General features: G+C 54.0%; 1 protein-coding gene across 1 annotated transcript in view; it reads right to left on the reverse strand.

Annotated features, from left to right (window-relative positions):
- Positions 1-11,805, reverse strand: part of KIF26B (kinesin family member 26B) — a 166,358-nt gene that overhangs the window by 34,700 nt on the left and 119,853 nt on the right. Inside the window, exons 8-9 of the mRNA XM_019623854.1 lie at positions 9,943-10,105; positions 5,521-8,938 (exon numbers count right to left, since the gene is read on the reverse strand). Of these exons, the coding sequence (XP_019479399.1) occupies positions 5,521-8,938; positions 9,943-10,105 (3,581 nt within the window). The remainder of the gene's footprint in view (positions 1-5,520; positions 8,939-9,942; positions 10,106-11,805) is intronic.

Genomic DNA, 11,805 nt, shown 5'->3' on the forward strand with positions numbered 1-11,805 from the left:
AGGGGCCCTGGCTACCCAGCAGCCCTCATTCCTCTGGGCTGCCAGCACCTGTGACGTGCCCCCTGTGATGCTCTCTTCTCTGGGTTGCGAATGTGTCCTCAGACCCTAGCGAGAGTAACTGGTCCTCCTCCTCACCGCCCCTGACTCCGAGGACACGTCAGGGAGCACCCTCTGGAAGCGGTCCTGATGTGATAGGTCTCAGTGTCTGGGCTCCGGGTGGGGGCACATGTCAGGCATTTCTGGGTGACTCTTCTAGGGACTTGCTTGCATGAGACATAGGGGAGAGGCTGGGGAGTGTCATGGGATGGGGGGTGTATTAGTGATATATTGCTGTGTAACAAATTACCCCCAAACCCAGCAGCTAAAAACAACAGACACTGATTCTCTCGCACATTCCTGTGGGTCAGGAATCGGGAAACTGCTCAGCTGGGTGGCTCTGGCTTGGGGTCCCTCGTGAGCTGCAGTCAAGCTGTCAGATGGGGCTCCCGTCATCTGAGGCCTTGACGGCTGGAGCACCCACTTCGAAGCTCACTCACGTGGCTGTTGGGGAGGCTTCAGTTCATTGACCCAGAGGCCTCTCCATACGGCTGTTTATGGCATGGCAGCCGAGCAAGGCAGGGCACGCGGGATAGAAGCAGCCGTGTCTTTTATAACCTAATCTTGAAACTGACATCCCATCACTTACTTCTTACTCTATTGGACACGGAGACCAACCCTGGTATAGTACGGACTATACAGGGTGTGGATACCAGGAGGCAGGGACTTTCAGGGACCACTTTGGAGTCTGGCTACCCCAGATGGGATCTGATCAGGTGGGAAAATACCCGGAACAAGGGCCACCCTCTTTCTCCCTCTGATACCCACTCCAGGGCATCCTATGGGATAGGAGCAGAGACCACCCTGACACGGGGAGAGGAAAGTAAACAATCCTGAATAGAGGATGACATTTCCCTGGGCTACAATAGCTTAACAGAAATACCCTGAAGGGTATCTAAGTCCCAACGCCATCTTCCCGTGCTACCTTGCAGCCTTCTCAACTTCTTCACCACGTCAATCTCTGCCAAGGGGAGAGGTGAGTGCCTAATGTCGAATGAGCTGTAGCCTAGGAGGCAGGCATCCGTGTTTGGGGTATCATGGCTTTTCTGAGAGTTTTGAATTTGGCTACCAGTAAATCAAGTCCGTGAATGAGTTGATATCATCCACGCTGAGGAGCTCGCCCGCCCTCGGTCGTGTCCTCCACAGGTGCACTGCGAGCCTTGCTTAGACTAGGATGGGGAAAGGCGAGGACTGGGTCAGGGGCGCATGATCAGATGAGAGGAAATGCAGTTGAATGCTGTGGAGGAACTTTCAGAGGGAGAGGCGGGGTCCTCGCATTGCTCGAAAAGGCACTGGAAGCAGTGGTGCCCACAAGCCACACCGTCACTGGGAGAAGGCTGATCACAGGACCTCAGTCTGGGTTCTCACATAGATATGATTTCTTTGGTTTTCTGCATGCCCCACCATCTCCACCTCTCCCGCTTTCTGCCCAAGCCCAGTCTCTGCCAGTGACCACTTCCTTCCAGCTGCTGGAAGGTCAGGGGGCATCTGTGGTAAGGAAGCTGTGGGAAAGCATGCTAGCCGGGACATAGTGGCATGGGGCCCCACTGGACACGGCCTGTCTGATTTGGGAGCACACATCCTGAAACAGCCTCCTCCTTCTTCTCGATCACTCCCTGCTCATCAACACAGCACTCAATCCACACGGACAGAAGTCAAGTGTGTAAAAGTGCACTTAAGCTGATAACTGCCAGCATAGTTTTGCTGCATGAAATGGCCCTGATTCGACCTGAGAAACTCAATGCTGATAGTTTAATGAGACTTCCAACCAGATCCCTTCTCCCTAAACAGAGGCTGAAACCACCCTCATCCAGGCGTGGCCGCCAGCTGCAAGCATTAAGAGGGGCCACTGACCAGTCACAGCCCATCTCACTCTATTCTCTGCCGCACTGGTGGCCCAGGTGACAAGCCTGACATTGGGCTTTCCATGTGGAAATTCACTGAGTCTGGACAGAAGTGCCCACCCTGAGTTTGAAGACGCTGCCTCTTAGGTCAAGTCGTAGGAAATCTGGGCCTCTGAGTGCTGAGGCCTCACAGCAGTGCTCAGGGAATGTGCTTCTATCCATCCCCAAACTCCCGCCCCCAGAACCCAGTATCATCGGTTTTCCCTCCACCATTCACTGTCTTCATTCTGACTCAAGGTACGGACACTAGGCGGACAGAGAATCAGAAAGTATACTGTGGAAAGGAACCACAGACCTCAGAGATGAGAGGGAGAGAGACAGAGTATCAATCTGCTTGGTTTTATGGACTGACAAGAGCCAGTTCCCCACATTCCCAGCACTCCCCACCCCATGAATGACTGTGCTGGCTGTACTGCCAACTTAGAGCTTTAACTGGAGAGTGAACTGTTCCCAAGCTGGAGATGAGACGGAGCAGGTGCTCCGGGCCACAGGAAGACACGTAAGATTACAATGAATCTGAAAAATTCCTATAGCCTAGTGATTGTCGCCATTGTAACGTCACAGCGCAACGCATTACTCACGTGTTTGTGTACACCAACCTACCGCACTGCCAGCCGTATAAAAGTATAGCACATACAATTATGTACAGTACATAATACTCGATAATGATAATGAATGACGATGTTCCTGGTTTATGTATTTACTATACTTTTACTGTTATTTTAGAGCGTACCTTTTCTACTTATAAAAAAACTTTGCCGTAAAACAATACACGGTTTCTGCCAGCAGCAGCCTCACACATCTCGTGTTTATTGCATCTCCTGATGGCATCCTTTTCTCTCGTGCTTGGTTAATTTTGTGTTGTTTTGCAGTAACATGCTGCACAGGTTTGTAGCCTAGAATCAGTAGGGCTTCACTAGATGTGTAGTCAGCTGTATGTCTAGGCTTATGTTAGGGCACACTCTATGATGTTTGCACGACGAGGAAATCGCCCAATGACACAGAGCGTATCCCCGTCATTCAAGGGCGCACGACTCTTATTATAGTTGCCAGATGTTCAAGGTATAACCTGATCTGGGCTTAAATTTTCTAACTGTGATTACATCCATTAAGAATGTCGCCTTTGACGGGTGACGGGTTAGCGTGGTGCTGGTAACACCAAGGTTGCCAGTTCGATCTGCACGTGGGCCACTGCGAGCTGCACCCTCCCTAAAAAGAGTCAACCATGCCATTGTAGATGAAAGCAATGTAACCAATGACCATGGTTGTTCCCCAAGAAAATTAAAAATATATATATAAAAAAAAGGGATAAAAAGAATATCGCCTTCGATGATACAATCTCATTCTGTTGCCCACAGACCACGCTCTTGCTGCCCTGAGCTTGTGCTCCCATCATTGCCTCTGCCTACAGTACCCTCCGTGCCATCTGCCTAAGCATCCTCAGGGCAGACAGAGCTCAGTGTTTCCGCAAAGCCTTCCTCTGGCGCTCTGGGCCCTCCCTTTGTCTGAACGCTTTCTCCACGGATGTCTCACTCCACTGCTCGGGACTTGGCAATGCGCCCTGGCTCATGGTTGTCTGTTTTGCACTTTTTGTCCTTTCTCTCCAATCAGATCATAGACTTTTTACAGTGGCCTGTCTTCTCCGCTGCCTGCCCCTCCCCCACCAACACCTGAACCGTCCTTATCACCAAGCTCTCCAATATTTAAATGAAAATAAATCTCACTGACTATGGATCGTCTTATGGGAAGGAAGCTGTGTCACCACTAACATTCTTTATATTATTTGAATCATTTCACACAATGTGGGCATCAGAGAGACCACTGTGGTTCTCTACCCACCCCCTCACTTTACTTTTAGGAGAGAAAATTGCATCCCAGAGAGAAAAGTTATTCCTTAAAGGTCACACAGCCCAGGGCCCCAAGTCTCCTGCTTTTTACCTCAGTCTTCTTACTGCTCCACCTTATAGCCAATAGAACAAGCCCAATTGCACGCACTCCCCACCAACATGGACCTCCGGGCAAGGTGAAGTGCAGTGAGTTTTGGTTGTTTCTACTGTTACAGGCACTACGAAGCACTCAGAGAGTTCAAGGTCATCTTCCTAGTAACATAGTTCCAGTTCATATTTACTAAGGAAGTAACCAAAGCATTAGAGCTTTCCAAATCCAAAAGCGATTTCTGATAAAAGGTAACTGCCTATCTCCTGTGCAGTTCCAAACATCTCTAGCAATTGTCAAATCCAGCCATCGAGCCAGGAATTTCCTGGGAGGAGTTTTATGGCTTTTACTCTTAAAGAAGTTGCTTTTGATTTATGCTGATCGTGTCTGACAGCCAGCATTTTCTCTTAACAATAATAATAAATAAGCGAGACAAGGTCGCCTAACCTGAAAGGAGTCTATCTCCACGGCCATATCCATTACGGAGCCCTGGATCTACAGCAGCTGCTCACCCAGGTCCAATGCCCTCCATCCTCTATAGTAAATCCCACCCCTGGCACCTAGGCTGGCGATTTATTTCACACCGTTTTCCTTTAATAGTCTAACCTAACACAAGACCCTCAGAGGACAGCATCTATCAAAGGTAGGAGCACCAGAGCAAGGACATGTGCTGTCCCCTCTCCAGGCAGCTATTTTACAGTTTTTCTTCCTCTTGACGCCTGCGTAACAGCCAAACCAAAAAAAGGCAAGTCTTGAAAAAAAGGGTAAGATATTGAAAGAACAAAATGGATTGGTAGATTCAAGCCACTACATTGGAGTACGTGAAAGCACTCGGCGACATGCAAACACACATGGCCACATGGTAATGTCCCACAATAACCTGGACTTTGATGACCAAGACTGGTTGCCGGTGCCCGGTGTGCGTGGGTGCGGGCGCATTTCAGCCCGTGGCGGGTGCACATACAGAATGGTCCATGAGTGCGTTTGTGGGTTTGAGGCTGTGGTGGGGGGTGAGTGGAGGAAGGGCCTCCCCCTTTGCACTTTCAATGAGACAAAACATGATGCGTCCCATTTCCAGAGAGAGGCTGCCAAGGTCTTGGGGGCCACCAGCCCCACATTTCGGCTTCTGCAGCCACTAGGTCATGAGGGAACTCTGATATGATCCATCAGGGAGCTCTAAGCAGCTATCACCTTGGTCCTTGAGCAGACAAACCTGGGCATAGGGTGAGGAAACCCATGGAGGAACAGGTAGTTTTACCCCCATGGCTGGTGAGTGTGGAGTGGGCGCTCCTGGCTGCCACCAGCATCCCACATTCTCACCAGGCTGATGACAGAAGGCATTCCCAGCCTGGTGGTCTATTGATGCCCAAATAGTAGGTCTGGTTTTTACAGTGGAACCCTCCATAGCTATGTCCCCAGCTGAGGCCTACATGGTGATAGGCTGTGAGGAAAGGAGAGACCAAGTGTCAGTCCCACGGGCCCGGACACCCCTCATCACCCACGGGATGGGACAGCAGTGGGGCTCGGGCCACATGTCCTGCCCTTTGCCCTCCTCTCACCAGCGCCCGTGCGCCCAGGTGCCTACCTGAATTGGAGCGTTTCTTTGGAGTCTTGAGGCTACGGCACCTCCCGCCCACGGAGCTGCTGTTCTCGCTCATGGAGTCCTGGGCCGAGGACGCGCTGCCGGTGGCCTCGCTGTCACGCATCATGCTCTCGTAGCCACTGCTGCCGCCGCTGTGGTAGAACAGCGCTGTCTTGCCCATGGCGGGCGGGAGCTCGCCGCTCAGCACGCTGCTGTTGTCGCTGCCATGGCCGCTGCTGCAGCGGTGAGGCTTCCGCGGCGGCGTGACCTTGCTGTAGGGCGATGGCAGCAGGGGCACGGCTGCCGGCTTGTCATCGGGGCCCCCCGCGCGCTCCTCGTCGGGCCCTGCCCGCGGCTGCAAGGCCCGGGGCCCTGCGCTGCCCTGCAGCAGCTCCGAGATGCGCCCGTTCACCGCGCGCAGCGGCAGCTTGGCAGCCAGGCCGGAGCCCCGGCTCCTGCTCAGCGACTGCGTGGACCAGGCCATGTGCTTGCCGCTGCTCGGGGCCGGGTTGGAGCTCTGGCCCACGGACTGTGGCAGGGACTTGGTGGAGAAGCTGAGCGTCTTGGTGGTGGAGGTGGACAGGCTGCGAGCTTTGGGGCTGGCCAGGAGCAGCTTGCTCACGGCAGAGATCTTGGACTGGCTGGCCTTGGGGGAGGCCCCGGCGGACTGCGACTGTGGAGGGCCAGGGTTGGTGGGCGAGGCCCCGGCGCTGCGGCCCAGGCTCCTCCCAGCGCGGGGCATGGTGCTGTCCTTGCCGGCGTGCAGCCGGGAGCTCATGGAGGACAGGCTCTCCGCCCGCTCCAGCGAGAGGCATTCATAGTGGCTGACGGTTGTCCTGCCCAGAGAGTTGGTCCTGCTGGCCAGCTGCTCCAGCTTGGCACTGAAGAGCTTGCTGCTGCTACTGGCATCCTTCGCCTTGCCGCTAGGCTCATCCGGGAAGCTGGCTAAGAAGGGCGTGGGCTGGTTCAAGGGGCTGCTGGTGCTGCTGCACGCACTGTGCTGGGGGCTGGCCCGGTTCTTCTGGTCCAAGCTGGACTTTCGGATAGGGGGCAGAGGGGGAGTCCCTTTAGGGCGAGCCAGGACACAGTGCTTGGGTGACGCTACCTTCCTCTCCAGGGTTGCCTTAGAGGGCTGCGTGCCGGAAGCGCTACCAATGCCATTGGTCTCCGGGGTGCAGTGGTAGAAGATGCTGTCTAGCTCCTCCTGTCGGCTGGCTTTCTGAGAAGCCCTGGGAAGGCTGCTGGACTTCAGGCTTTTGTTGGGATATGCAGGGCTCTGGGCAGCCGCGCTGGGCAGGGTCATCTCACAGCCATCCACAACCCTCCTGAAGTTGTCGGTGCCGGGGGAGGCAGACACCTCACCGCTGCTGCTGCTCAGCCTGTCACCGGGGCTGGCCTTCCTGTCCAGTTCCCGCTCTGCTCTGGCCTCAGGCTTGGCGGGGCCTGTCGCAATCTCATACTTCATCTCTTCTTCACTGGGATAAGCATTCTCTCTCGTTACCTCCTCTTCTCGTTTTAGCCAGGGGTCCTCAAATGTCATCTCTTTCTTTGCACCGGTTTCCTTGCTCTCCTGGGATGGGGCTGCTTTGGAGGCCGAGTCAACAGTGGCAATGGATGCCTCGGGTTCTTGGACATGCCGGGGGCTCATGGCAATGCAAGGGTAAACAGTAATGTTGGTCTTCATAGGGATGTACCCTTCGCAGCTGCTCAGATTTGCAGTATTGGAGATGGTGACCATGGCCTTGCCCAGGGTGGAGATCTTACAGCCTTTGATGGGGGTGGCTTTGTTGGAAGAGTCTTCCCCCATTTCAGACAAGATGAGCAAATTATCAGGGCCCGCCTTCGGCTTCTCCCGACACACCACGGGGGTGTTCTGGAGGCTGCCGACAAACTCTGAGACCGGGGGGTCTGCCATCGCCTCCCCATGCCCGAAACATGTCTGGGCTATGAAGCTGTGGCACGACTGCTCGCCATCACTGCCTGTGCTCATCTCACTCAGCCAGGAGCTGATGGAGGAACGCCTGCTCCCTGCCTCCCGGCCCTTCTCGTCCAGGTTCAGCTTCGGGAGGGGCAGGAACTGCGTGATGCTGACCTCGGAGACCGGAGCCATGCTGGAGTAGCACTCCAGGTCCTCGCTGATGCTGCCAATGATGCTGACAGGCCGGGAGCCCGAGGCCAAGGCCTGCACCGAGCAGTCGCTGTTAAAGCTGATGATGCTGGTGGGGCGGCCGCTGTCCAGGACCCCACTGATGGTCAGCTCCTCCACCAGCGTGAACACCAGCTCGTCCTCACCGTTCAGCTCCAGCGGCTGCTGCACGGTCACCATGGTGGTGCTCACGATCTCCTTCTTGGAATCCGGAGAAGTTGCTGCCTGATGCTCATCATCGGCGTGGGTTTCGGGGAACCCTTCGCTTCCAGCAGACATGGATTTCTTCAAAACCTGGGGACTCATTCCAACCGGGGGGGTACGCACCTCAGGCTGCAGCAGGGACTCGCCGGGTACCATGCCGGGATCCTTGCTCAAGGGAGGCAGCGGGGCAGGACAAGGCAGGATGCCCTTCTGGGTGTAGACTTTGCATCTCTGGGAAGGAGAGCTGGTCGGCTTGTACTCTGAGGTCTTGGACAGGCTGGCAACGCCCAGCCGGGGGGAGCCCATGGGCCTGGGCTTGCCTTCCACAAAGCCACAGGAGTTCAGGCTTTCTCGGCTGCTCTGGAGGCTGGGGCTCTGCACTAGCTGAGAAGAACTATGCTGGCTGCTGCTGCCAGGGATACTCCTAGGTGAGGCAGGAGGGGGGCTGTTGGTGAGCATGGCCGCAGGGACAGGCGAGTGATTCCTCTGCCTCCTGGAAGCCAGGGAATCAGTGCCTTCTCTGTCACTCAGCTGGCCGTCTGACCCATTATCTTCCTTATCAGACTCACTGAGCGGGTTTGCCCCACCCGCTTGGCTTAACGGGGGACACTTGCTTGCCTGCTCGGCCCCAAACTGGACAGGCAGCTCTTCAAAAGGAAACTTACTGGGCTCTTCGCTGCCATCAATGCAATCCAGCCTCTCCTGCAGCTCGGCAAACGTGTTGCATTTCAAGCAGTCCCTTTCTGGTTTGCTGGCCGTGGCCTCTCCAGCCTCCGTGGGCCGGCTGTCACCCCTGGTCTTCTGCAGGGCCGGCACAATGGGGACAAAGTCTGGGGGGCCCTCGTTGTCAGTGAGCTCCTTGTCCGAGAGGGCCGTGCCGTTTGGCCCGATATAGATGACTGTGTCACAGGACTGCTCGCTGCTGGAAGAGTAGTCGGGGTCACTGGACAGGTGAGGGATCGCAAAGTCCGAATCCACCGTGGCCCTGGCGTGGAAGGGTCTCAGCTGCGTGGGCCTGCGCATCCTACCTTCTTCACAGGAGCTCTCTCCCCCAGAGGAGCTTGATGTGTACTGTGAGTGAGAGGAGAACAATTAGCGTGGGGAGCCTTCCAAGTAGGCGGCCCCAGGGAGCCCGCCCTGCTGACTGGATGGATACAGGCTCCCCACGCCCTCTGGTGGGTCTCCCTGCAAATGGGCTGTTACCTGGGAGGAGTGCCAGGCCTGTGTCCTGTGTTCCATATCATGGCCTTAAATGCGCAGGGTAACCCCTACGTGGCACATGGGGAAATAGAGGCTGCTCAGGAAAGGAGGTGACCAACCTAGGCCCTGTCTGATCTCCTAAGGGCTGAGGGGTCACCAACCTGGCCCACCTAAGCCATCTGTGGTACCTTGTATCGTGGGACACTGGTTGGAAAGACTTGTTTTCTACAAAGAAAAGCTACAAAAAGAAGTGGGGAAAGCCCCACACGTCGCCTGCTGGCCCTAGATCAGAGTGACCACAATCACGAGTATCTCCTCAAACACTTGTCAGGCCACCCCTGCCCTGGCTTGGCCTCTGTGTGGAAAATGAGCCTGGTGGTTTCTAGCAGACTCTTAGCATCAGCCAACAACTGCTGAATGAACGTGGCAAAACCCAGCAGCCTGAAAGTGCCTCCTGGAAACAAGGGAAGTGGGGCCACGTGGGCAGCAAGTTAACACTCCTATATGGGGTCAGCCAGTTGAAGGATACGGTTGTGATCTACATAGGACCAAGGCAGGCGAGGGAGTCCTATGTACTTCCTGTCCCTCGCAAATGTTCCATCTCTAAGTACAAATCCATTTGAACTATGTAAAGTGGACAAGCATCCCCTGTTAGGGGCCCAGGCTGGATGACCGGGGCAAAGCACCAACTGTAGGGATGGGCAATGACTTTCTTCCTGTATCAGCCTGAAGGTTTTCTGGCCCCCAGGTGGACACTGAGCGCCCATAACCCTGGTGCTGGGTGATTAGAAATGCTGACTCAGCTCTTTCGGACTCCTCTCCAAAGCAGGGCCCCCAAAGCTCCTTCATCACCACACCCCCCGCGAGCTCCTTACCTTCGTTTTCTTTTTCTTCATTCTCAAGACTCTCGAGGCGATCTGGATGGTGGACAGGGTTTCCGCGTAGTTCCCAGCCGCCGCCGAGATGTGCGCGATCATGGTGGTGCGACAGTTCATGTTCCCCAGGGACTCCCGCAGCAGCATGGTGAGCTTGCTTTCTCTGCCAAACAAAGTGGATTAAGGCTGCATTAGCGGGCCATGCTTCACTTTGGCTGTCAGGGTAGGACTTCAGGCCTCTACATGGCTTTTTTTTGTTGTTGTGGGCAGTGTTTTTTTTTTTTTCTTGTTTTTTTTCAATAGCATACTAATTAACATCATTTTCTAGCATGCTATTTGTAGTTGGCAGCTGAGCAAGTACATCTAACCCCAAGTACGGAATGCATGCAAAACACCTCCCTTGGCACCTCTGTCCTGGCTGTGTGGGTATTCCTGTGCGTCTGTGTGCATGCATATGACATTGCACATAATGAGACCTGGGAATAGAAGGGATGGAGAGAAAGTCGGCTTTGTGACTGGTGATTCGGCACGCTGTCTGTCCTTTACGGTGAGTTTCTGCACACAGACAATCCCTGCCACGAGAAGTAGTTCCCCAGCCATGAACTTGCATCGAAGATCTATGTGTTTATAAGACCTGCCAAGTGCCTTTTGCCAAGGAATTGCAGTCATTTTATTGCTATTGTCTCTTAACTCTCATATTTGCACAGAGTAGTAATGAAGGTATTCATGTCCCTGATGATACGTGACAAAACACAGACATAGGCCCAAACACTGACTCAATCAGCAAACAGAGCACAGGACTTTCTAGAAAGGCCTCCTCTAGGGACTTGGCAGGTTCTGTGTGGAGCCAGGGACCTGATGGGTGGTAATGAGACCCAGGAGTTTACAGACTGCATTTCTCCGCTCTTTAAAAATTGACCTGAAGGAATAGCTCGTATTTTTCCATTCTTATATTTGTCCCAACATTCTTCCTGCCTTGCTTTTAAAAGGCTCTGTTTATGTCACCATCAACATGCGTCCTCTCAACTTCTGCCAGACGTCATTGCATCTCTGGAGCCGTCCGTGGTCCTAGGCAGAGGCAGTCCCTTTGTTCGCCATGCCCTATGTTCACATCCCCGTGCTGTGTTTATACTGCCAGGTGCGAGGATTTGTCCTCTCATCCATGTCCCTGTCAGGCTGCTAGTCAGCCACCCCTGCAGAGCTCCCTGGAGAGGGACCGTCCAACTCTGCAGACTCGATGTGAGACACAGGCCACTGTCAGCAGGGATTAGACCTTGGAAATGGGGAAGCCATTTCACACGTGACCTGCATAGGCCTTCAGGGAGGTAAGACCAGTGTAAGAGCGATAGTTTCTCCTTTCCATCTGGGACCAATTAAAGCGTCAGTTTGGGGCTGCAGGGCTCACTCTGGCTCAGTTCCAGGGCAGTTTAAAAATATATCAGGGTTTCCCTTCAAGTAAAATAATCAGTGATAAAAGTGGTGGACGGAGAGTATTATGGCTGAATGCTTATGTCTTCCCCAAAGTCATATGTTGAAATCCTAACCCCCAGTGTGATGGTGTCAGGAGTGGGACGTTTGGGAGGTGATTAGGTCATGAGGGTGAAGCCCTTATGAACTGGATTAGTGCCCTTATAAAAGGGACCCCAGAGTGCTCCCACGTGACATTATACCCACAAGATGGCCATCTATGAACCACGAGGTGGGTCCTCACCAGACACTGCATCTTCCAGGGCCTTGGTCTTGGACTTCCTAGATTACAGAGCTGGGAGAAATAAACTTCTGTTGTTTAAGCCACGCAGTCTGTGGTACCTTGTTATAGCAGCCCAAATTAAGAGAGAAAAGAAAGGCAGGTATGGAGGAGGA

This window comes from Hipposideros armiger, unplaced genomic scaffold (assembly GCF_001890085.2).
Source record: "Hipposideros armiger isolate ML-2016 unplaced genomic scaffold, ASM189008v1 scaffold_567, whole genome shotgun sequence".
NCBI classification, from domain to species: domain Eukaryota; kingdom Metazoa; phylum Chordata; class Mammalia; order Chiroptera; family Hipposideridae; genus Hipposideros; species Hipposideros armiger.